At 42.8% G+C, this 26,754-nt stretch overlaps 1 protein-coding gene across 2 annotated transcripts in view; it reads left to right on the forward strand.

The window, feature by feature from the left end:
- Nucleotides 1-21,032, forward strand: part of LOC128744682 (serine protease inhibitor 88Ea-like) — a 28,435-nt gene extending 7,403 nt beyond the window's left edge. For both annotated transcript variants that reach the window (XM_053841846.1, XM_053841847.1), the window contains exons 2-4: nt 19,406-20,044; nt 20,104-20,218; nt 20,284-21,032. In XM_053841846.1, coding sequence (XP_053697821.1) covers nt 19,406-20,044; nt 20,104-20,218; nt 20,284-20,810 — 1,281 coding nt within the window. In that variant the 3' untranslated portion in view covers nt 20,811-21,032. The remainder of the gene's footprint in view (nt 1-19,405; nt 20,045-20,103; nt 20,219-20,283) is intronic.
- The last annotated feature ends 5,722 nt before the right edge of the window (nt 21,033-26,754 follow it).

Here is a 26,754-nt window from a genome sequence, read left to right on the forward strand (position 1 = left end):
GGGCGGCCAAGATGAGCAGTGCCACACGTCAGAACGTGGAAAGACACAAACAGAAGAAGATGCAGCGAAACCAAATCTTTCGGGAGAAAAAGCGCAACCTGGAAGAGCAGGAATATGCAGAGTTGGAACGGCTGCATCGTTCTCAGGAAACGCGAAACTTCTACCCGAAACTGAACGGATCCCGCAAAGGCTTTGTGCCGCGAGCCGAAATGTGTCGGGATAAGACTGGCAGTATTCCGCCGGACGATCGTAAGGTGACCGATATGTGAAAGCAGCACTTTGACGAACACCTGAATGGCGCCCAGGCGGAGAACCATGGCGGCGGGGAAAGCGATCTCGACGGTGCAACAAACGGGGAAGAGGTGCCAGCCCCAACGATAGGCGAAGTTAAGGAGGCCATCATGCAGCTAAAGAGCAACAAGTCAGCTGGAAAAGATGGCATCGGAGCGGAGCTTATTAAAATGGGACCTGAAAAGCTGGCCGTTTATCTACACCGACTAATTGTTAGAATTTGGGATACGGAACAGTTACCGGAAGAGTGGAAAGATGGGGTTATCTGCCCGATCTATAAAAAGGGCGACAAGTTGGACTGTGAGAACTATCGAGCGATCACCGTTCTCAATGCCGCCTATAAAGTGCTGTCCCAAATCATTTTCCGCCGCCTGTCACCAATTGCGAATAGATTTGCGGGAACTTATCAAGCCGGCTTCGTCGAAGGTCGGTCTACAGCGGATCAAATATTTACACTGCGGCAAATTCTTCAAAAGGGCCGTGAAAATAGAGTTCCCACGCATCATTTATTTGTTGACTTCAAAGCCGCATATGATACCATCGACCGGAAAGAGCTATGGAAAATCATGGACGAGAACAGCTTCCCCAGGAAGCTCATCAAACTGATTAAATCTACGATGGATGGTACACAGTGCTGTGTTCGGATTTCGGGTGGATTGTCAAGTTCATTCGAATCACACAGAGGGCTTCGTCAAGCTGATGGTCTTTCATGCCTGCTGTTCAACATAGCGCTACATGGTGTTATGAACCAAGCAGATATCAACACGCGGGGCACGATATTCAACAAATCTAGTCAATTCGTTTGCTTTGCCGATGACATGGATATTATCGGCAGAACATCTGTGGCGGTGGCTGCACAGTACACCAGACTAAAGCGCGAAGCAGAAAAGATTGGGTTAAAGGTAAATACGTCTAAAACAAAGTACATGCTGGCCAGCGGAACCGAGGCCGACCGACACCGCTTGGGCAGTAGTATATTGATCGACGGCGATGAGTTTGATGTAGTCGATGAATTTGTCTACTTTGGCTCACTGGTAACGGCGATACCAGCCGTGAGACTCGGAGGCGTATTATCAGCGTAAGTCGTGCTTACTATGGGCTTCACAAGCAATTGCGCTCGAGCAGACTAAGTTCCCGTACAAAGTGCACCCTGTACAAGACCCTTATTAGACCGGTTGTTCTCTACGGGCCTGAAACATGGACAATGCTCGAGGAAGACCTGCGAGTGCTCGGAGTTTTCGAACGACGAGTGCTAAGAACGATCTTCGGTGGCGTACAGGAGAACGGAGTATGGAGGCGGAGGATGAACCATGAACTGGCACAGCTCTATGGCGAACCCAGTATCCAGAAGCTGGCTAAAGCTGGAAGGATACGATGGGCAGGGTATGTTGCAAGAATGCCGGATGGTAAACCTTGCGAAATTCCAGCTTAAAAGGCGGAAAGCCATAAGAAAGTCTTGTAAAATATGCTCTTAAACTTCGCAAAACATATCAATGTGTTACACTGAAGAAAAGTAAATTTTTGTTTCACTTTTAGAGGGACTACTTAAACGTTAAATTCCACCAAACGATAGATCCTTCAATTTCGAAGAAACTCACTGTTTTTCTTGTTTCCGTGCCACCGTAAGAGCACCACAATACGAATACAAGATTTTGTAATAGCGATTCGTGTTTGTGTCTTGTTTCGTATTTCGTATTCGTATCAAAGAAACTCTTCCAAAAGTTTTAAACAGGTGGACATTGAAATCTAATTTGGAATTATGCTCGAAATTGAACCTAAAATTGGAATTGAAATTGGACGTAAATTGGATTGAAATTGGACTTGAAATCGGATATGAAATTGGACTTAAAGTTGAACTTTTGAAGCAAATTGGAAAACTGGACTTGAATTTGAACTTAAAATTAAAGTTGAAATCCGACTTGACAATGAACATGAAATTAGAATCGAAATTAAACTCAAAATAGGAATTGAAATTGGATCTCAATTTCGCTTGAAATTGTATTTGAAATTGAACTTTAAACTAGACTTAAAATTGGACTTGAAATCAGTGCTGAAATTGAGCAAGAAAACAGAATGGAATTTTTACTTAAATTAAGCTTTGGTATGAAACTAAACTTGAAAGTTAAAGGTTAAGTTAAGGGGGGTCATTATTCCCCTCCCAAAGAGGGGAGGGGTCTCAATTGACCATAGAAAAAATTCTTGTCTCCAAAAACACCCACATGTAAAATTTTGTTCTATTTGCTTGATTAATTCTCGAGTTATGCAGAAATTTGTGTTTCATTTGTATGGGAGCCCCCCCCCCCTCTTAGTGGAAGGAGGGGTCTCTAACCATCATAAGAACCTTCCCTGACCCCAAAAACCCCTATATGCAAATTTTCACGCCCATCGGTTCAGTAGTTTTCGATTCTATAAGGAACATTCGGGCAGACAGACATAAATCCATTTTTATAGGTATAGATTTGTATGGGAATCTTCCTTCTTAGTGGGGGGAGGGATCTCTAACTATCATAAGAACCTTCCCTGGCACCAAAAAACCCTACATGCAAATTTTCACTCCGATCAGTTCAATAGTTTTCGATTCTATAAGGAACATAGAGCAGATAGACATCCATTTTTATAGGCATAGATTTGTATGGGAACCCCCCCCCTCCTCTCTCTCTGTGAAGGGAGGGGTCTTTTGCCATCGAGAGAACCTTCAGTAGCCTCAAAAACCCCTATATGCAAATTTTCACGCCGATCGGTTCAGTAGTTTTCGATTCTAAAAGGAACATAGGGACAGACAGACAGACAGAAATCCTTTTTATAGGTATAGGTTTTAAGGGGAAGGTGGGGCTCGTGCCCCAGTGTGCCCCAGCCTGGAAACGCCAGTGATCCCTATTATTTCATCATTCATCTATTTCATAAAACCGAACAAGACTAGCGAAACAGCGCTTGCTTGGATTGGATGCCATTTTTCCTGCTTGTATATGTTTTGTTAACCGCACTCACAAACATGGGTTGCTCATTTTCCGTGTACCTACCTTTCCATTTAATTGACCTTACATTTTTCCCACGTCAGTGAGTCTGTTTTCAAAACAACAAACAGCAACAAGAGCTGCCACCAAGTGTGCAGTGCAGTGGCGCAACGCAGAGTAGAAAAAGAACAATCGACAATATCCGCCTTCTGTTGATTATACCCACCTCTGTTCGTGTGAGTAAAGTTTTCCATAGCATCGAGTGGATAAATTATAAGTTTATTGTGGCTCCTATCGCGCATCACGTCTATAATGTCAAAAACAATTTAATGCGGTACAACCACAAGACTAACTTACAATTTGTTGAAATAAAACAGATTGCCCTGTTTATCTGTTTGAAATTGAATAACTGCTTCCGGAATTTTCCGATGTTTACCTTGGTTTGTTCTGAAGCATTATTTTTAAGCTCTTTTGTTTCAAAGCCGCATCAATCAAAGCGAAAGTGCTGGCTGAACGTTTAATTTAAAAATTCGAATACTCGTGATGTCCTTTAATAAAATATCCATATATAGATATGGAACATTCCAACGGGGAAAAAATGTAGACTAATGGTTATTGCCACAACTCGTTGCGTAATGTTTTCCTCTCTAAGATACCTGATCATTATCCTGCCACATAAACAAAGGTGTGGCAAAGGGAATTTCCAGATTGTACCGCATAACTAACGCTAATCAGTGCCGCTACTTTAACTGGAACCACGTAGTTTCCAGAATCTGTTTCACGTTTATTACTGAAGTACAGTTAGGTACTATTAGAAGCGCACTGCTTTATTAGCATGTACAGTCAGTCACTGGCACTGCGACCCCCGCCCGGTAGGTAATCGCTGCGCTGCGCTGCTCCTCAGTGCGCTATTATTTTCTCCCATAATGTGCAATAGTCATCCATCACGACGCGGTGCAATTTCAGCTGTTAGTCAGTTCGATTGGCCCCTATAAACAAACTAATATCTGCTAATTTTAATTGTAAATCGCAATTACCGCGCACCGCACCAGTAGCGGTTGATTGTGTTGTCGTTTGTTGAAGGCGGCGCCATTATCGTCAACACCGTCTTGGGGTTTTCCAGTCACCTTGTCTATAGGTGTTTCGCTTGCTGGATCTAGTGCACTTGAAGATACACCTAACCCAATGTACCCTCGGAATTGCTTGCGCTGGCCGATTCGAGCGTTTGCGGCCAACAAAGGTTGATCGTGTATAATCCAATTGAAATGGTTTTGTATAAACCAGTTTAAAACAAGCGTAGTGTATCAAGCGTGTCTGATTTATTTCTATACCGAGCTATTGTTCGAGTTAGTTCTACATCAAATTCTCAAATTTATTACTGGGTTCAGAGGAAGGAGGTAGGAGGTACGTTCAACAAACCACATTCATACAGTAAACGATCGATGCATATTCAACACCCCACTTCGAATGTTATTCGTTCAATTTCATTCATCGCACTTCTGATTGTCGAATTGCATTTACGCCAGTACTTTCCAAGATCACATATTTTAACCATGAATGACAAGTATCAACCGCGGAGATAAAGCTTTCCATCCTTTCCCAAAGCGTTATTTTGCGATACGTGGGCATGTGGGCGTACAATTCAACCAGCTGCCTTGGAACCATGCAAAATCGCTGTACTGTTGCATTGCATATAGGTACTGCAGACTGCCGACAGACAAGCACGGAACAGTCACAACAATGTGGTGTTTACGGTTTACCCAACCCTTGCTGACTGCGCTGTGTGTACTCTGCGGCAGCAGGCGGTGCTTGGCGGAACTCGAACCGAGCCGGAATTGAAGGGGGAAACCAAACAAGCCGCATGTTAGGAAGTTGTTGCAAGATGACTCATAATTGAATGTTATCTATTAAGCTTTTTCTGTCGGACGAGTCGCCAGCCCGGCTGTGGCGTGTCGGCAGAGGCTGCACCGAACTACCTTCACTCGGAACGAGTGATTGTGCTCTGGTGGATGTTCGTGCAAGCTCTAAGGTCTGCTTGATTCGATTCACTCAATGGCAGCGTCATTATGTTTAACTATTATCATAAAAGCAAAACAAGTAGATCGTTCCAGTTAGTTGAGTTTTAACGATTGCGGTATTTTCAATTTTTATTTCTTTTCAATATATAGGTAAAACTTCGGCAAACAGCATCGAAAACATATTCAAGGCAATCACTAGCGTGCCCAGACATAAACAAAAGGTGGGGCACCTGATCTTTCACCATAATGTTTGGGTCTGAAAACGAATGGCGAATCTATTATTAGCAAAGCCTTGGGATTAAACCGTCCTTAGACATTACCCTTCTTTATCGACACACTTCGCAGATGGCTGCTAGAGTACAGGAAAACTACGGGGCTAGTGCAACGACCCTATTGACTCTATCTAGCAAGCACCTCCTAGCCGAGATTCGAACATACGACGACTGGCTTGTTAGACCAGCATCGTACCTCGAAGCTAACTAGGCGGCAAAATCTATTATTACTTAAGTCAAACTTGAAATTGGACTCGCAATTAGACTTGGAACTAAACCAAAAATTAGAGTTGTAATCGGACTTGACATAGGATATTTAATTAGATTTGAACTTGAACTAATTTAGGCTACGAGCTAAGTTACAAAAGTTTTCCGTTTTATTCTGCTACTAAAAGTAGCACAAAGACAAAGTAGCTACTATGCAGTAGCAGAATCAAACGGATAGCTTTCCTAACTTAGCTAGAATTCGAGATTCTGCTAAGACGCTCAACGTAATACCTAGTGTTCGACATCGGAACGAAAATTGAAGTTCGCGTTCCGGTCCGGTCCGGTTAAAAATCGACACGAACTTTGCTATTCCGACTTCGTTCCTATATCGAACACTAGTAACAACTTTTAATTAGTTAACTTAAGCTGAACAGACGTGTCGGATTTTGCGGGACAGCCTCGAATTTAGATGACTTATCCCGAATGGCCAAGCGTCCTGAAAAAAGTCCAACATTGATTAATTTTTTTATCATACCAGGTGAATGTTGAAATGCTCAGAGGAACGCTGCAGACAAGACAGATTTTTTTTTTGAAATTTCGGAAAACATTCAAGAAGTTTTCCATTTACGAAGAATTTTTGAAACAAGTACTTACTTACTTACTTTTTCGGCGATAATCCGCTTATCGAATCCATGCCGAATTCAGGAGCCGTCTCCACATTACTCGGTCTTGGGCTGCCACTCTCCAGTCGCCCCTAGCACCCGCTGTTGTAGCATCCTCGTCAACACCGCTCATCCAACGGGTGCGGGGTCTACCTCGAAGTCGTCGGCCTCGGTCGGGTTCTCTACTAAATAATGTTTTCGCTGGTCTCTCCCTGTTCGCAGTCGCTATCCGCCTTTCTACTTCACGGCTCACATCTTTACCACATGTCACTAACATACCAACACAAACTAATTCATCGACCACTTCAAAAGTATCTCCATCTATTACCACCGCAGTTTCTACACCCGAAGGGCTACCACGCTCTCTACCAGCCACCATATACTTTGTTTTATGGTAGAATTTATGATAGGCCCTATCCTTGCAGCTTCCTCCACCAGATACGTGTGCTCTTCTTCCACAGCTCTACGGTTAACTCCGATGATATCGATGTCACCTGCGAACCCTAGGAGCATATGAGATTTCGTGCTGATGGTACCGCTTCTCTGTACGCCTGCCCGCCGAATAGTACCTTCCAATGCAATGTTGAGTAGAAAAATTCGATAGTCCGTCACCTTGCTTCAAACCATCTAACGTCACAAACGAGTCTGATGTCTCACCCGCTATTCTGACGCTTGATTTTGAACCATCAAGGGTAGCACGTATCAGCCTAATCAGTTATGTTGGAAAACCATGCTCAAGCATATTCTGCGACTGCTCGTTTAGTTTAACTGAATCGTACGCCGCCTTGAAGTCTATAAACAAATGGTGAGTCTGCAAGTTGAATTCCGGGAATTTATCGAGGATCTGTCGCAAGGTGAACATTTGGTCCGTCGTGGAGCGTTCCTCTCGAAAATCGCACTGGTATTCGCCAACAAAGGTTTCCTGCAACGGCCTCAGTCTGAGATACAGGATGTGGATGAGAATTTTGAATGCAGAATTGAGAAGAGTAATGCCTCGATAATTGCTGCATTCGAGTCGATGTCCCTTTTTGTAAATAGGGCACATGAGACCTTCCAACCGGTCCGTGGGTAATTCCTCCTTAGTCCCTACATTTAGTATAACCTGATGGATTCCACAATAGAGCCGTTCGCTCCCGACTTTTAAAAGTTCGGCAGGGATGCCGTCTTTTCCAGCTGCTTTGCCGCATCGAAATGCGTCGAAATGTTGTTTCCAACGCCCAGCCACCTCCGATCTTTCGGCAATCAGCTTCTCCTCATCGTTGCATATAACAGGAGTTGGCACGGTCCGGCTCCTGATTCCGTTTATCATATTAAAGAAGCTTGTCGTGTCGTGCCTCTCGAAGTAATTCTCCGCCTCCACAAGAACGCAATCCCAGTGCTGACGCTTCTTACGACGGTGAAGTCTCTTTCCGGTGGCTCTAGCATCTCGGTATCTCTCGTTCTGCTCTGGCGTGTCACAGTTGCAGCCAATATATGACTTCTGGCTCGATTCTTCTCATCAGTCAGTCGCTGGCACTCGGCGTTAAACCACTCACTGAAAGTGGCTGTAGCAGTAGTACCCAACACTTCCCGCGCTGTAGTAGTGATCGCGTCGTGGAAGTGTCTCCAACTTTCGTTCAGGTTCTCTCCGAGATGTTCACCGATCCGCTCATCAGTCTTCCGAGTGTACTCTGCAGTAACTCCTTCCGCTGATAACCGCCGGATGTCCAGTCGTACAACCGTTGGACAGTTGGACAACCGGGCGCGGATCTATCCTACTACGAGATAGTGGTCCGAGTCGACGTTTGGTCCCCGACAGGATCGCACGTCTGCGCCATTAGAAAAGTGCCGGCCATCAACCAGAACGTGGTCGACCTGAGAACAGACCTCTTCATTAGGGTGTTCCCAGATGTGCTTCCGAATGTTCCATCGTGCAAAATGGGCACGACAGATACTACAGAACAATTCCTCTGGCTGCAGCGAAGTTGATTAGTCTCAGGCCATTATCGTTTGTGGTAGGATGGAGGCTGTTTCTATCAATAACGGGACGAAAGAACTCGAGAAGATCATAAAACGCCTCTTTCACGTCATCGGGTTTGTCGTTCGTCGGTGCGTACACATTTATCAGACCGTAGTTAAAGAATTTGCCGTTAATTCTCAACACTCATAGACGGTCATTGATGGGTCTCCACCTAATGACACGCTTAATTTGTTTTCTATGTAATACGAATCCGACTCCATGCTCTGTTTTATTGCCGCCACTGTAATAGAAGTGATACTTGAATGTCGTGCCCGCAATAGGATCTACCTCCCATCTTCGGTCATCGCACTTCCTGGATGGTTGCAACCTCAACCTGCATCTTCTGCAGCTCTCTTGCCAGGATACCCTTACTTACTTACTTAGGTGGCTTGCCGTCCTAAGACAAAGCCTGTTGTACAAAGTTTCTCCATGTAACTCGGTTGACGGCTACCGCTCTCCAATTGCTCGAACACCGAGTACTCTCCGCCAGATCTCGCTCCACCTGGTCTAACTATCTTGCTCGCTGCGCTCCTGGTCGTCTTGTTCCTACCGGATTTGAGGCGAACACCATCTTTGCAGGTTAGTTGTCCGGCATTCTTACAACACGCCCTGCCCATCGTATCCATCCAGCTTTAGCCACCTTCTGGATACTGGGTTCGCCATCGAGCTGTGCGAGTTCATGGTTCATCCTCTGCCTCCATACTCCGTTCTCCTGTACGCCGCCGAAGATCGTTCTTAGCACTCGTCATTCGAAAACTCCGAGCACTCGCAGGTCCTCCTCGAACATTGTCCATGTTTCATGCCCGTAGAGAACAACCGGTCAAATAAGCGTCTTGTACAGGGTGCACTTTGTACGGGGAAGTAGTCTGCTCGACCGCAATTGCTTGTGAAGCCCTGATCCGCTGATAATACGCCTCCGAATCTCACGGCTGGTATCATTGTCCACCGTCACCAGTGAGCCAAGGTAGACAAATTCATCGACTACCTCAAACTCATCGCCGTCGATCAATATACTACTGCCCAAGCGGTGTCGTTCGGCCTCGGTTCCGCTGGCCAGCATGTACTTTGTTTTAGACGTATTTACCTTTAACCCAATCTTTTCTGCTTCGCGCTTTAGTCTGGTGTACTGTTCAGCCACCGCCACAGATGTTCTGCCGATAATATCCATGTCATCGGCAAAGCAGACGAATTGACTAGATTTGTTGAAAATCGTGCCCCGCGTGTTGATATCCGCTCGGTTCATAAAACCTTGTAGCGCTATGTTGAACAGCAGGCATGAAAGACCATCACCTTGACGAAGCCCTCTGTGTGATTCGAATGAACTTGACAATCCACCCGAAATCCGAACACAGCACTGTGTACTATCCATCGTAGATTTAATCAGTTTAATGAGCTTTCTGGGAAAGCTGTTCTCCATGATTTTCCGGTCGATGGTATCATATGCGGCTTTGAAGTCAACGAATAAATGATGCGTGAGAACTCTGTATTCACGGTCCTTTTGAAGAATTTGCCGCAGTGTAAATATTTGATCCGTTGAAGACCGACCTTCGACGAAGCCGGCTTGATAAGTTCCCACAAATCTATTCGCAATTGGTGATAGACGGCGGAAAATGATTTGGAACAGCACGTTATAGGCGGCATTGTGAACGGTGATCGCTCGATAGTTCTCACAGTCCAACTTGTCGCCCTTTTTCGGGCAGATAACTCCCACTTTCCACTTCTCCGGTAGCTGTTCCGTATCCCAAATTCTAACAATTAGTCGGTGTAGACAAACGGATACCCGCGCGTGCCGGTTTAAGCAGAGTCCTGACATTCCAAGTACCAAGCTTCCAATAATGTTTTTCCTTTTTCTTTTGCGAGATTGAAACAAGTACATTCAGCTGAAAAAAGTATATATTTTGTCTAGAGTTACCTCTAAATAAATTTGGAGTACTGCAAAACCAATTTATAAAATAAGCTATTCAATACGTCCCACATTCATTCAGAAAAAAATCTGGTCACCTTAAACTAATTTCAGCTTGTAATAGAAATTAGACTTAAAATTGGATTTAAAATTGGGCTCAAATTTAAAGAAATTTGGACTGGACTTATTTACTTAGAATTACACATTAAGTTGGATTTAGAATTCAATTGAAATGAATTGAATTGGAATTGAATAAGACTTTGAATTGGTTTTCAAATTAAAGTTAAAATTTGACTGGAAAATGAAATTGAAGTTGAGCCCGAACTTAAAATTGGAATTCAAATCGTACTTGAAATTGGACTTGAAACCAGAGTTTCAATTTGGCCTAAAATTGGACTTAAATTAGACATGAAATTTGGTTTAAAATCGGACATGCAATGGAACTTGCAATTGGACTCGACATTGGACATTTTTTTTTTTGTATGCCAGAAGGGCATTGGGTTAAAAGGCCACTGCGACAGTCTTAATGATCGTCTTTTGTGGCAGGCCTGATTGCTGTACACAGTTTACGGATCGCTCATACCCATTGATGGAGTTGAGCGGAATAGTTGTAATCCTGTGCCCCAATTCGGTACTACATGGTTTATAAAGCCAATGACCGTTTTGGGATTTAGGCTCCATACCTGATATGGAGTAAGAAGGAAACTTCCTAAGAAGTTGTGCCTTGATAATGCAAGAGCTCCGCAATAGCAGAGCAGATGCGCTGAACTTTCAGGTTCAGAGTTACAAAAGCGGCAGGTGTCAGATGATACCTTGCCGATATTCTTTAAATGATAAAGAGCGGGGCTGTGTCCTGTTAGGAGTCCCGTGATCGTGCGTAGTTCACTACGAGTTAAATGGAGTAGTTTTTTAGCTACTGCAGGGTTTGGGTAGATAAACTGTTTAGCTTGTCTACAACCCTGTGTTTGATTCCAACGGGATGCTATTTCTAGCTTTTCTCATGTCATCAGTTCGCCTTTCACGGCGGATGTGGAGGTGCCCAGAAACGGTTCAGGACCAATAAATTGCTGAGCTGATCCTTGTCTTGCTAGGTTGTCAGCAAATTCATTGCCCTCGATTCCGCAGTGACCGGGCACCCAAAGTAATAAAACTTTGTTTTGGCGGGAGAGTTCCCTCAATGCTGTGCTGCACTCCCAAACTAATTTGGACACGCATTTGGCGGACTTGAGAGCCAGTAGTGCTGCTTGACTGTCCGTGAAGATACCGATTTTCGCATGCCTGTACTTTCGTTTCAAGCATATTGTCGCACAGATGTATATGGCATATACTTCTGCTTGAAAAACGGTGGGCCACTTTCCTAATGAGATAATTTCCCTGATGCCGGGTCCGTAGACTCCGGAGCCTGTGCAGGCCCCCATTTTTGAACCATCTGTAAAAAAACAGATAGTTCCAGATGGAAGATCTGGCCCTCCATTATTCCACATTGAGCGATCTGTTTCAATCACCTCATATGGAACGTCCATATTGGGTCTGGCTTCCATGCAGTCAGAGACTGAAGTTACTAAGGGTGTCAGATTGAATTCCCGAAGTATGCGAAGATGACCGATTTGGTCACCTTCGAGTATGGTTTTACTCCTTTGCAACCGTAGTGCGCCGAGCTCTGCTTCCTTCTTCACATGAAGATGCAAAGGCAGTAAGCATAGCATTGCCTCCATGGCTGCAGTAGGTGTTGTACGCATGGCACTGGTAACTGTAAGACAGGCCAGGCGCTGAACTTTGTTTAGTTTGGCTTGGGCTGTCACCTCGTTCACCTTTGGCCACCATACGACTGCAGCATAGGTTATCCTAGGCCGTGCAATAGTAGTATATGACCAGAAGGCTAGTTGAGGTTTCCTGAGGACCTGCATGCCCAGATAGCCGAAGTTGCTTTCTTAACAGCATAATCTAGGTGGGCAGCCCAGTTCAGTTTTTTATCGAGAATTATTCCGAGGTGTTTGACTTCATTATTGAAGCCCAGTCTGACACCATTCAGTATAGGCGGAGTAATGGTATGTTTCCTTCGCCTAGTGAATGGTATAACGACTGTTTTGGTGGGATTTACATTAAGTCCCTCTTGTGAGCACCATAATATGGTGGTGTTTAGAGCTCCTTGCAAGCGACTTGACAATACTGCATCAAACTTTCCTCTGACGATAAGTACAACGTCGTCGGCGTAAGCAATGGTCTCATAACCAAGCTGTGACAGCTTGTGAAGGAGTGCGTCGGCCACCAGTGACCAGAGCAGGGGGGAGAGAACTCCTCCCTGTGGACATCCTTTGATCACCGAAATCGTGACCGACGTATCTCCCAATGATGCTGTAATTTGTCTGCTCGAGAGCATTGCTTGAATCCAGCTCATTGTAGTGTGGTCGATTCTCTTTTGACAGAGAGCCGTATTAATTGACGCAAAGGACGTGTTATCGAAAGCGCCTTCAATATCAAGAAAAGCACAAAGTGCCGTCTCTTGATATTTGAGCGATTTCTCAATTAACGTCACTAAGCAGTGCAGTGCGGTTTCCGTAGATTTACCGTGTTGGTATGCATGTTGATTTACATGTAACGGAGAGTTTTTTAAAAAGTCATTGCGGATATAGTTATCCGTGATTTTCTCCATCAGCTTAAGAAGCGTTGAAGTCAGACTTATCGGTCTGAAAGCCTTAGGCATGGTTTTGTCTTTTTTGCCAGCCTTAGGTATGAACACCATCCTTACTTTCCGCCAATTCTCTGGGATATACCCCAAAGTGAAACTGGCTCGAAAGAGGTTGATGAGCTCGGACATTATAACACCGTCCGTTTTTTGTAAGAAAATGGGTAGAATACCATCCGGACCTGGAGATTTCATTGGTTCAAAAGAGCTGAGTGCCCAATTGATCGAGGCCTCCGTAAACAATCGGCGTGCAAGTAGAACCGAATCATTTGGCACATTGTGTAATGACCCATTCCACTGTTGCCCGCCTATGTTTTGCCCAGCGGTCACCAGGGAAGTGCGTGTTCATCAGAACTTCCAGAGTTTCCCTGGTGGTAACAGTGAGACTCCCATCCTCTTTTTTCAATTGCCCTAGACCATTGCAATGGTCCTTGGACATCGCTTTCTGCAGACGCGTAGCCTCTGGCAGAGTTTGAATGCTTTCGCAAAATTTAACTCGTGATTTCCTTTTGGCTTTGCGTAGCTCAGCGTTGTATTTGGTGAGGGAAGCTCTGTAGTCTTCCCAGTTAGACGTGATTTTGGCCCTGTTGAACAGACGCCTTGCCTTCCGACGGAAATTGCTAAGCGTCTCATTCCACCAGGGCACATCACGGCAAACTGTTCGCGTGTTTACGGGACAGTTTGTGTTATACGCGTCTGTGATCCTACATTGCAGGTCACTAGCGGCGATATCCAGCTCAACTGGAGTTCGTATATTATTGTGACAGGAATTACGTGAGGCAATCAGATGATCCCTAAAGGAACTCCAATTGGTTTTTCTCGGATTCCTGAATCGAAAATGATATGTCTGTGGTCTGATAAACTTGGTTCATCAGAGACATGCCAATTTTTGACTTTCTCAGCTATAGAGGCGCTACATAGAGTAAGGTCTAGGACCTCTTGTCTGATAGCGTTTATAAAGGTGGGGTCATTCCCTACATTGATTACATTGACATCGTTAGAAGTATGATATTCAAGTAGGTACTCACCCCTGTTGTTTGTGTCCGAGCTGCCCCATATCGTGTGGTGCGCATTTGCGTCGCAGCCATTGGACATAAAATTAGACTTTAATTTGGACTAATGTGAATCTGAAGTTTTACTTCAAATCGGACATGGACTGCAAATTAGACACGAAGTTATACTTAAAATTAGGATTGTCATTTTTTGTTTTATTCCCTCACATGTTTAACCTCTTTTCTGTTGCATTTTTCCTCTTTTCCAGCCCCGTTGTTCTACTTTTTGTTCCGTTTTTTCTTGTTTTCTGTACCGTTTTCTCGATTTTTGCTATCATTTTCCATCAGCTTTTTCTCTCGTTTTCCTTTTCTTCTGCCTCATGCTATCTGTTTCATTATTCTTTTATTCTTCGTTTCCTGTCCTGTTCGTCCGTTCCGTTTTTCCTATTTCTGGTGCCCCGTTTTCCATCTTTTCTGTCACGGTTATTTTATTTTTTGCCTCTTTTTTTCCTTTTCCTCTCCGGTTTTCCTTTTTATCTTTCGTTCATTTTCTTTATCCGGATTTCCTGTTTTTTTTCTTTTGTTTAGCTCCTTCTTCGATTTTTTATCCCATTTTGCTCTTTTTATATCGCATTTGACTACTTTTCCCATTTTTCTCTCTCGTTTCTTCTTCTTCCTCCTCTCGTTTTTTTCCTTTTTTCTGCCCGCTGTTTCCTCTTTCCCTGTTCTTTTTCTCTTCTTCTCGTTTTTCGGTCTGTTTTTCCTTTTTTCTGTCTCATTTTTTGTCGTTTGTTAGGTCCTAAATCAACTTTTTGTCTTTTTTCAACCCAGATTCTCGCCTTTTTCGCTTTTTTACTGCTTTTTACCTTTGTTACACTATAACAAAGGTTTAGAAATTGGTCGAAAAACAAGAAATTGACCCGAGGCCCGGAGGGCCGAGTTTCATATACCCATCGATAGAGTTTGACGAACTGAGCAATGTCTGTATGTGTGTGTGTGACGCCTAACTTTAGTCGACTGTTTCTCGGAGATGGCTCAACCGATTCGATCGCCGTTAAGCTTGCTTGAAAGGTGTTACTGCCTTGTAGATCACTATTGAATTGTTTCGCGTTCCGACATTTCGTGTAAAAGTTATAAGCAAAAATGTAAAAATCACTTGACACGATTTCTCCTGAACCACCCAGCCGATTGCAACAATTTTAGTATCCAGTAAAAGGTCTTGCTACTTCAAAGTTTTTGAGAATGTTTTTTTGAAAATTAACGACCAGTTCAAAAGTTATGCTTAAAATGTGTTTTACCAAACAAGTGTCAATTAGTCGAACGTTTCTCCGAAATGGCCGAATCGATTTATGCACTATTAGTCTTGTTTTAATGGTGATATAGCATCATAGGTAACTATTGATTAGTTTTTAGATTGGGCGTTTAATTTGGAAAGTATGAGTAATCGTATGTAACACAATAAAATTTACAATAATGTAGAACGATTTTAACCAGATGAATCAGATTTCAATTATTTTAGTATCAAACGCAAGGTCTTAACGTTTTGGACATATCTGCCAAATTTGATGAGAAATGGTCTTATCGGTCAAAAGTTATGTCACAAAAATTGGATGAAATTGCTTAGGAAAACTTATTAATCATAGAATGCAGAGCGGGGCCAAACCTCAAAAACACGAGCGTAAAAAAATCATGATTTTTCAGGGGATGTGTCTTTAGAGAAGTTTATTAAGTGCATCTTTTTACATTATTAGGATGACCGAGAATCCACCTATTGGGGTGACACCATTTTTTGTTTTTTTAGTGCATCCAAAACATACAGTGTCTTAACAAAAGTTGTAGAACATAGTAAAATAAGCAACTTTGCTGAATATAGAAACTGTCTATCTTTTAGTAGTTGCGAAATATATTGATTTGTTTAATAAGTACTTAAGGACTCTACTCTGTAAAGTCGTTAAATAATGCAATTTCGTGATTTTTAACAGATTTTGGAATTAAAGTTGTTGTGTGTTGGCAACTGAGCGCGTGAATGCTCGTGAAAACACTTACTTTGTGGAAATCAACGGAGTATCGGTGAACGGATTTGAATGATGATTTCGAAACATAAGGTGAATACCTAAATTGTTTCCTAGTGATAACTGAAAATTCGAAAAATTATCAAAATGGCGGTTTTTTTAAATCGATTTTATTAACAATTTTTTATTGCTTTCGTTAGAAAGACACATTTTCCAAGCTATTCAGTATATTAAATGCATATTTATAGTATATTAAATACGCATTGATAATATATGACACAACGTTAACAAGAGTTGAGTTATGTTCCGAAGACTTGTCGATTTCTAACTCAAATGACAAATAAAATGGTATAACTAAGGTCACTTTCACCAATATAAGGATTTTTCCTATTTTCTCGTTTTCGTCTGTTCTCTGTCTGTCTTATTATGTCCTGTTTTTCTTCCTTTGTCAGATCCTTTTCTGTTTTGATTTTCCACCTAATCCTTTTTGTCTTCTGTTTTCTTTTTTACCTTTGTTATACTATAACAAAGGTTTAAAAATTGGTCGAAAAACACGAAATCGATCCGAGGCCCGGAGGGCCGAGCCACATATACCAGTCGACAGGGTTCGACGAACTGAGCAATGTCTGTGTGTGTGTGTATGTGTGTATGTGTGTGTGTGTGTATGTGCGCGACGCAACTTTTCTATCGCCTGTTTCTCGGAGATGGCTGAACCGATTTGTTCGCTATTACTTTTGTTTGAAAGGTATTATTGTCTAGTATATCACTATTGATCACTATTCGGGGTCCGACATTTCGTTTAAAAGTTATAAGTAAAAACGTGAAAATTACGTGACACGATTTTCTCCGGAACCAAGTGACCGATTTCAACGATCTTGGTATCGAATGAAAGCTCTTGTTAACGCTAAATTTTTCGGGTAAATTTTATTGAAAACAAACAAGTAGTTTAAAAGTTATCCTAAAAAACCTGTTTTGACAAGGTAATAATTATCGCCTGTTTCTTAGAGATGGCTAAACCGACTTAGGCGCTATTAGTCTCATTTGAAAGGTAACATAGCCTAATAGATCACTATTGATTTGTTTTTTGATTGGACGTTTAATTTGAAAGTTATGAGCAATTGAATACAACACATTAAAATTTACAATAATTTATAACCATTTCATCTAAGATGATTTATCTAGTTTGAATTATTTTGACATCAAATTAGAGATTTTAATGCTGCAAATATATCTGCAAAATTTCAGTAGAATTGGTTTTGCCGATCAAAAGATATTAACCCTCCAACACTCGCGCCAACTTTTGTAATACGGGTTATTCGCGCGCACAATGGCCCAAAGCCAAAAAAATATGCGCACTAGAGTTTTGACTGGGAAAACTTGGTTTTAGGTTTATGGAACCTTTGGAAGAATTTCTTGAAATTGAAAGTTCTATCGTCTGGTGCAATTTAAATTTTGATTAATACCCCTAAAAGTGGAATAAAAAAATTATTTTTCTTCAGTTTCAATATAACACATTGATGTATTCTGCAAAGTTTTAGAGTATATTATTACAAGAAATTTTGCTATCTCTTCAGCGAAGCTAGAAAAATATTATTTATTATATATGAATTAGTGAAATCAGTTTTTTATTTTGGCTCTTTTCGTAATTGTTGTATGACTTTTTCATGTATTACAAAGTTGCACAAATAGTAAAAATACACAACTTTGCTGAATATAGTATACCTTTATGTTTGCTTGTTTAGGAACTGTAGAACTTTGATTATAAAAAATACCCTAATTTTGACCCCGAATTATTCGACTACCAACAGACGGATACATTTTAAACATTTTACATTATTCCTGAGTGTTTTGATGCATACAGACACCATTTTTCCATATGAAGAAACGAGAGAAAATTCCAGGCCAATTCCGGTACATGTCATATGCTGATTGCTTCATTTCTGTGATGTCAGTTTATGCTGATCAATTTTCCCAACAATTTAAAGTATTAATGCATTGAATAATTATGACATTTTGCTCATAACAAGTTTATTGAAGAATATACGTTAGTTACACAACGATTTGTAACTTTATAACAATATGGCGTTCAAAAACCTACACGTGTTATACAAAATACAGCAGCGTGAGTAACCGAAGGTTAATAAAAATTGATGAAATTTATTCTAGAAAACTTTATTGGTGTGAATCAAATAGGCATTACAGGAAATTATGCATAGTTCAAAAATCTATAAACTAGACCTTTACTACGCAATGCATATGTTAAAGAATAATATTTGCTCTTACAACCTACTTTTACTTGCACTTACTCAAATTATTAACAACTTACTTATCCTTATTCAGCAATTTCATGAAAAAAGGATCTATCAAAATTTATAAGTGGTCATATTTTGTTCAAATTTTGTAAACGTATTCAATTTTCAAAAATTTTATGTAAACCAACGCACTACGCAACGTTAACCAATAGATGGATTATACTCCGCAGACGTGTCGGTTTCTATCTCAAATAGCAAGTAAGACCGTATAACAAAGGTTCCTTTCACCACTAGGTGGATTAAATCGGGTTTTATTTTTGTTTTTATATTTTTCTGTTCTCGATTCTTCATTTACCTTCTCTTGTGTTTTCCCCCTTTCCGTTTCTTTGTTTTTCTATCTGTTTTTTTCTCATTTGTTGTCCCGATTTTTCTCTTTTCCTATCCAGTTTATCCTGATTTTCTGTCTCATTTGTATCGTTTTCTTTATGATTTTTCCATCTTTTCTCTCATTTTTCTGCTTTTTTCTTTCGCCATTCTTCTTTTTCTGTCTAGCCTCCTCGTTTTTTCACTCTTCCTATTCCATGTTCTTTTTTTACATTTTTTAACTTTTTACATCCTGTACCCCCTTCCATTCTGTCGCGTTTTTTCTTTCGTTTTCTTTTTTTATGCCCTTTCTCTCTTGGGTTTTACCTTATTTTTCTTTTCCGTATGTTCAATTTTAGTCACGTTTTTCTACGTGGTTCTTTTCGTTTTTTTTTTCTTCTTTTGTGTAATTTTTTTGGGAAGGGAGGAACTTGCAAAGAACAAATCTGCATTAACTTTTCAAAGGAATTTACCTGTAATATGAAAGCAAACCTAGTGAGGGTTTCTTTCTCTATGCAGGCTCCGCAAAAAATAAGCCCCACTCGGTTTATATACATTTTGCAGCTATGCGCCCTTCTGGAAAGTTACTACCGAAAACTGCATTGTACCTGTACTATTGCACCTTTACCTAACTCTAGGTACTGTACTGCGTACGGTGTACTCTGTGAATTTTTACGTATGTATCAAAAAATGTGTATAAACCGCCTGAAAAGTGTGCACCTGAGTTAGTAGTCTGTTGAAGCTTCGGAAATAATTTCCATTCACAAAATATTAATTACCACCAACCATTCCAGATGAAACCCATCCCGTGCGCCGCGCTGGTGCTTCTGCTGCTGGCAACGGATACCGTACCCACCGCCAGCGGACAGTGTTTGGCCGAAAACGATAACGTCCAGCACACCAAAGCGGATAGTTCGCAGTCACGGAACCGGCTGTACAAGGGCGAATCGATATTCACGCTGAAACTGCTGGAAGCCATCAATACCGCCACACCAACCGAGAACGTTTTCTTCTCACCGTACAGTTTGTACCACGTGCTTCTGCTGATGTACTTCGGAGCCAAAACGACAACGGAAAAGCTCCTCCGCACTGGTTTGGAACTGCACTGGACCAACGATAAGCCGGTGGTATGGCAGGCCTACAACATTGGCAAGAAATCGCTGGCGACAAGATTTAGCAACGATAAGGACATCCAATTCACCTCCGTCGATAAGCTATTCTTTGGCAAAAATATTCCCGTGGAGGAATGCATGGAGGATAAATTCTTCGACGAAATCGAGAAGCTAGACTATGAGAATGAGCCGGAAGCGCAGCGAGTCTACATCAATAACTGGGTGGAAAACGTGACGCACGGAGAAATCAAAGACCTGCTGATACCGGGATCAATAACGCGAAACACAAAATTGGCTGTTGCAAATGCCGCATACTTCAAGGTGGGTATTTGAACAAGAAAATATTTAACATTGAACTCACTGATCTTTCTCGCTTGCAGGGTACATGGCAAACCAAATTCAAGCCAGAGGAAACAAAGAAAGAAATCTTCTACATTTCCAACGAGCGACAGGAGTTTGTTGACATGATGCATGTCCAAGGAACTTTCAATCACGGTAAGATTACTGAGTAAATAAACTTGCTTGTTAGACTGAGAATGACTGACCATGAACCGTTTCAGCTGCCAATGAAAAACTTGCTTGTCACATCCTTGAGTTACCGTACCACGGTCAGGAGGAAAGTTCACGCGTCTCGATGTACGTGTTTCTACCCCCAGCTGAACCAAACGCACTGGAGAAGTTGCTAGCCCGATTGACGGCATCACCGGACATTCTCAGTGAGGTCATCGGCGAAGGAATATCTCGCCAGGTGGATGTCAAGATGCCTAAGTTTAGCATCGAGAAAACCGTCGAAATGAAACCCGTCCTCGAACGTATGGGCATGGGTAACCTGTTCGATACCAGCGCGGATTACTCCGGTTTCTCCAAGCAAGCCAAGATCGAGTTTGACGAGGTTATACAGAAGTCGAAGATCACCGTGAACGAGGAAGGCTCGACGGCCGCTTCCAGCACGATAGCGTTCAGCTTCCGGTCGTCGCGACCGGCCGATCCGGCAATGTTCCACTGCAACCATCCGTTCGTGTTTATCATCTACGATTATTCGACGCAAGCGGTACTGTTTAACGGGGTGCACCGTCAACCGGAATGAGTGGATAGCGGCGTGTTCGCTTTTTGTTCCAAATCCGGAAGTGGTGTTTAGTTGTTTAAGGTTTTATTTTATCCTACTGATCGCGGCATACGAGAATGGATGGCTGGCAATGGTCACTATTTATTAACGAACAAAATTATCGTGTTTTTTCATCGCTACTTCGCATGGAACATTTTGAAGTGAGAATCAAAGAAAATATGAAAATAAAAGCTTTAACTGAGATAAAGGGTTTTTGCCTATATTATAAAACTAATAAACTAGTACAATAACTTTTACCCAATACTAAGAGACACGCTTCCTTTTAATTCTACTATTTTCTTATTTCCCCTCCTACTATTTTCTTATTTCGCCTCCAACTTGCAGACATTTATTATTAATCATTTTCATTCTACTACCCATCATCTCGACTGGAAGTCCCGTAATTGTCCTGTATTTGAACGGCTAGCTGCGTAGTCTGTCGAATATCCGTCGTATTCGCCCCGGCTTTATTCTGGCGGCTACGACGAGATGCAGTTTCCGTCCAGTCAATGGAAGACACAGCCTTCATTCGTTCATCGAAGAGAACTCCCTCAGTTACGAGTTTAGAAGATGTCAATGGGCTGTAGAGGATTATGTATGTGTCATTGATAAAATTTAAGCTATTTAAATCACTTTAACAATTTAAAATTAGCAGGTGTATTGATTACATTGTTTAAATAGCTAAAATTTGGAAAACATTAAGAAATTCTGCAGTTATCCAGAATTAGGCACTGTAATGTGATTGAAAAGACAACTTATTTACTGATAAACCAAAAGTCACAGCTAGATGAAAGGGGTACTTTCAAACTTTGCTGAATGGGCAGGAGCAAAACAGGAGCAGGATGAGGATTGTAAGCGAAACGGCAAAGGCGCGTGCTTTGCGAGTTCAAAAGCGGTAAACCCTCTGGGAAGGGCGATATGTCCGCCGAATTTGGCACAATACGAATAAACCATCCACTGAACCATTAAAAATCTGGGCGGAAGAACGAAAGATTGGTAGGAAGGTGTCATTAGTCAACTAGAAAACGGGTCATCAACTCGATTGAAGCAACTGTCGAGGCATCACTTTCATCAGTACTACATAACAAGCGTTCTCGCGTGCCTGGTTTTTCGAATTGAGAAGGCGGCGTATGATTTAGTTACTTCCAGAAGGACCGAAAACATACGTACGAATCTCACTCACCCACTACCCCAGACTCTGACAACTGCTTAACTGACGTAATTCTTCCATTTACCTTGGTCCGTGACCGCTAGTCTCCAGTCCCCAGTCGATATCCAGTGTCCGCTAGATGTAGCTTCATATAGTTAGTAACGCTTGCATTAAAAAATGGACAAAAATTGCCGATTTTTCACGCGGGTTTATTACCTTCACACGCACTGACGAAACTACCCATGCAGCATCAATCTTAATAACCCATGAGTCAGCAGAAAAAAATTTGACAGCTCTATATCAGTCGAACTCTAACCTTGATGGCGAAAACAGTGAAGCTACTCTGTTCAGAAGTGTGCGCGTTCCGGCATCTACAATATCTTGGCACTATAGGACAACAATCAAAGCATCGAAAGAAAGCCCGGTTCCGGACGACCGACGGCCCTGAGCGACAAGAAATTCCAAAGGATGCTGAAGAGAAAGACCGAGGGAAAAGTGGCTACATCGCTGCGTACGCTCGGCTGGGAGAGAAAAAGTACCTGGCGAACATGGACATACATGTCTGAAAGCGCCAGTCCCGTCTACTGGTCTCGGAGCTGCAGGCAATGGCGCAGCGGCGGCGGCTGAATTTGATGGTCAAGGCGATTTCCCGGCGAATCGCGACGTGGCAGTGGGGATGGGGATGGACGACAAGACCTATCTCACCCTGGATGGCAACGACTGGCAGGGCACTTCGTATTTTACTTTCCCATGAAGAAAGTGAACTCCGAGGTGAAGTCATTTCACACACTAAGTTCCCCAAGAAGGCTCTGTTGTGGTGGACAATCAGTAAGAAGGGGATGTCAAGCCCGCTCTTCTTTCGCTCCGGACTGGCCGTGAACGGGGAGATTTATAGTACGAAATGCCTACCGGAAATTGTACCGTTCATCAAGAAATACCATAAGGGCGAAGACGCGGTGTTTAGGCCAGATCTGGCGTCGGCCCACTACTCGAAGCGATCGTTGGAGCAGATGGTGCGGCTGAATATCGACGTGGTAAGTGGTACCCAAGTCGGCGAACCCGCCCAACGTCCCCCAGCTGCGTCCCATCGAGAATTTCTAGGAAAACCTGAAGCGTAAGATCTACTCCAACAATTTTGTCGCGAAAGCTAAGGAGGAATCGATCAATAAAACGAAGAAAGAACTCAAAAACATGCCTACACGCATGTTTTCGTCTGCCATGGCGAATGTTCCGGTTTTTTTGCAAGTAAGCTAAGTCTTCCATGGGAAATTTATCAAACTGAAATAGCTGTGTTAGTTTTTTTCATCACCATCCGAAAAAAAGTCCATTTTCTTAATGCAAATGCTATTGCCACCTCGCTTGGTGAGACTTTTTTTTGCGTTGTTTCAGATTCAATGCGAACACAATATTTGCAGCGCATTTGTATAGCAGCGTTCACCGCGGAGACGCGCGAGTTTGTGATTCATATACTTCATCACCATGCAACTGTTGGAGCATCTAGCCTACAGAGACTGTAGATTATAGAGGCGCCGAGACACTCAAAATCCGCTAAATTTTGAAACAAAACGGAGATTACTATCATCATAAATAAATGTAACTCTCCGCTTTCGTTCAAAATTCAGCGGTTTTTGAGTGTCTCGGCGCCTCTGTAATCTACAGTCTCTGTAGCCACATCCATCGCAGCCATGATAATTCTGATTGGTTCCCCGGAAAGCTCTTGTCGGTTTGACAGGCAGGCACTTCTAAGCAATTTGCTGCAAAGTAACGAATTGAACCGTTATAGAGCGATTTTCCTTGTAGTGTAGGACTGCTGACTTCTCACGAATCTAATGACCAGTGGCGACAGTCGTTGGAAGATGGCTAGGAAAAGCCACCCGAGCCTGGTTTGACTGCAAAATTATTTCAAAACTAGGGTAGGCTCTCTACAGCATCTTACGCTCCGTTAAAATCTAAACCAAAAGTCTCAAAACCCCCCGGTAGGCTATCTTTTACAGTCTTTTCTATTACCTGTATGCAAAAGTTATTAAACCTTCGTCGTATTTCGTCTGTTCAAAACATTGTTTGAATTCTTCGGGCTGTTTTGTTGCAACCATAAAAAGTCATTGATTGAAAGTTCGAGTTCCTCCGCGGTCATTATCAGACAGAAATCTGTTGAACAATGCATTTCGTTATTTCGTTATTTCGTTAAAAAACATTTTATGGAACGACAGTTGTTGATTTGAGGTTAGGGAGGGATATACAATTGCAGGGTGGCGATCTTGCCCTGTAAAGCTGTGCTCATTTTGCCCCGCAAAGTGATGTATGTTTTAATAGCAATTAGAGGTAAGTAACTACATTGTCTGCATGATTACTGCAGTATCAACATCTAATTCATAAGTAAAATCAATATCTACCACTGTAACTCATTTGCTGGACGGATAACTTTCAAAACCAAGATTAAAAGCTTAAAAGAAGGAGGACAGGGATCGTGAGGAGCTGGAACAACTATTCCGGGCTAATGATACGAGCAAGTTTTACGAGAAGGTTAACCAAACTTGTTTAGGCTACACACCTAAATCCAACATGCGTAAGGACAAGGGGGGGATCTAATCACACACGAACGCGAAGTGGACGACAAGTAGAAACAGTTCTTCGATAGGCATCTCAATGGTGACACAACAGAAAGAGACGCAGCGGAAGTTAACCTCGGAGTGCCTACAAACGATAACAGCGTGCCGACTCCCGATCTCGAAGAGATCCGGCGAGAAATCAGTCAGCTGAAGAATAACAGAGCCGCTGAAAAGAACCAAACTGTCACTAAGACAGGCGAGGTGGCAATCCGGCGCAAGAGGACAGGTATCCGCTATTGCGCAATTGTCACGCTCGACGTGAGAAATGCGTTTAATAGCGCTAGTTGAGACTCCATAACCAACTCGCTTCGGAACGTCCAAGTGCCGGCGTCGCTGTAGAGGATTCTGGAAAATTAATTCCAGAATCGTGTGCTATGCTACAACATGGCGGAGGATCAGAAGTGCGTTCCAGTCACCGCAGGGGTTCCGCAAGGTTCCATACTGGGCCCGGTGTTGTGGAACGTCATGTATGACGAGGTGTTGAAGCTAAAGTTCCCGGTAGGGGTTGTGAATGTCGGCTTTGCGGATGACATCACCTTGGAAGTCTTCGGTGAATCTATCAGAGAGGTTGACTTGACGGCCGCCCACTCTACTAGCATTGTTGAAGATTGGATGAGCTCCAGGAAACTGGAGCTAGCGCATCACAAAACGGAGGTTATCGTGGTGAACAATTGCAAGTCGGTGCAGTAAGCAAAGATCAGCGTCAGGGGCTGCACTATTTCGTCAGCGTGGTCCTCAAAACTCTTGGGAGTCATGGTCGACGACAAGCTCAAGTTCGGGAGCCACGTCGACTACATCTGCAAGAAGGTATTGTCTCGTATGATGTCTAATAGCTCTGCGGTATATGGCAGCAAGCGAATGCTATTAGCCAACGTGGTTCAGTCCATACTTAGGTATGGCGGGCCGGTGTGGTCATCAGCGTTCGAAACCAAAAGCTACCTAGGTAAGCTGGAAAGTACCTTTGGATATATCGTCTTATGCGCTTAAGAGTGGCAAGTGCGTATTGCACAATTTCACATGACGCAATCTGCGTTTTGGCGGGTATGGTGCCTATTGCGCCTGTGTTGATCAGACCTCTGCCAACCTGTCGCATGCGTGCTTTGCCAAACATATAGTTTAGCAGCGATCTAGCTTGCCGCTAGTGTCAACTAGCCGTTCTTGAACTGGCAGCTCCTGAACTTTGGCCTAATGTCTGGAGTCTCCTGGTCAGCAATGTGATCCAGAAGAACGGCGCGGACAGTCTGAACCTGATCCATAGTGAGCAGGGAAACGGGATAATCATCCGTAGTTATGGCTGCGCTGAAAGCATCCACTATTTCCCTGTAAGTGCACCCCGAGGGTGATTTTGGTGCCGGACACACTACTGTAATAAAATTGGTAACTTCCCTTTTTCAATACCACTCTGCGAATGTGGTCAATGTACGGGCGCGGTTTAATTTTATTCAGCGTGTATTGCGAAACGCTGAAAACGTTAGGGAAGAAATTGTCCGGCAGCATATCCAAGACTTCAACCTTAGACAGCCTTTTCAACGACGGCCTTGAAGTCGGAGTAGGTAATGGGTGGACGTCTTCGCATTCCTCCTTCCACAGCAGCATGGAAGCTGCCTGCGGACATAAAAGTGTGCCCAGATTCAAAATACTTGAGAACCACTTCCTTCAACTGAACAGTTTCTGAATTGGTTCCAGTTTTTGTTCTGGGCAGCACAGTTATCGAGCCATAGAACTAGTCTTTCCATGCCACTGAATCTTTCGACGACACGGTGGAAGCATCCAATGATGTCGTTCGATGAGCGACCACTTACTGCTTCATTCCATAAACAAGCGATGACTGGAATGGACGGTGTATACTTCCCTACGGGAGCGAAGGTCTCGTTAAATGCGATCAACCTTTGTGCGAAAACCACAGTTTTAAGGCCATCCAATCTAGGTAACTGCACAACCTGTTATAAATTATAATGAGATATTATTGAACTATTTGAGTTACGAATTTATCGTAACACTAATACCTTCTGGAAATCGACTGCTAGAACATTTCCAGGTATCACATTGTCTCCGTCTTCCCGATATGCTTTTCGCGAAATGTTTGCCAATCGCAAATGTTCAGCGTATTGTTCACAAATTCGACAATGTTCACCCGCATTCTCGTTCGAAGTTGCATGGCTGGACT

This window comes from Sabethes cyaneus, chromosome 3 (assembly GCF_943734655.1).
Source record: "Sabethes cyaneus chromosome 3, idSabCyanKW18_F2, whole genome shotgun sequence".
Taxonomy (NCBI): domain Eukaryota; kingdom Metazoa; phylum Arthropoda; class Insecta; order Diptera; family Culicidae; genus Sabethes; species Sabethes cyaneus.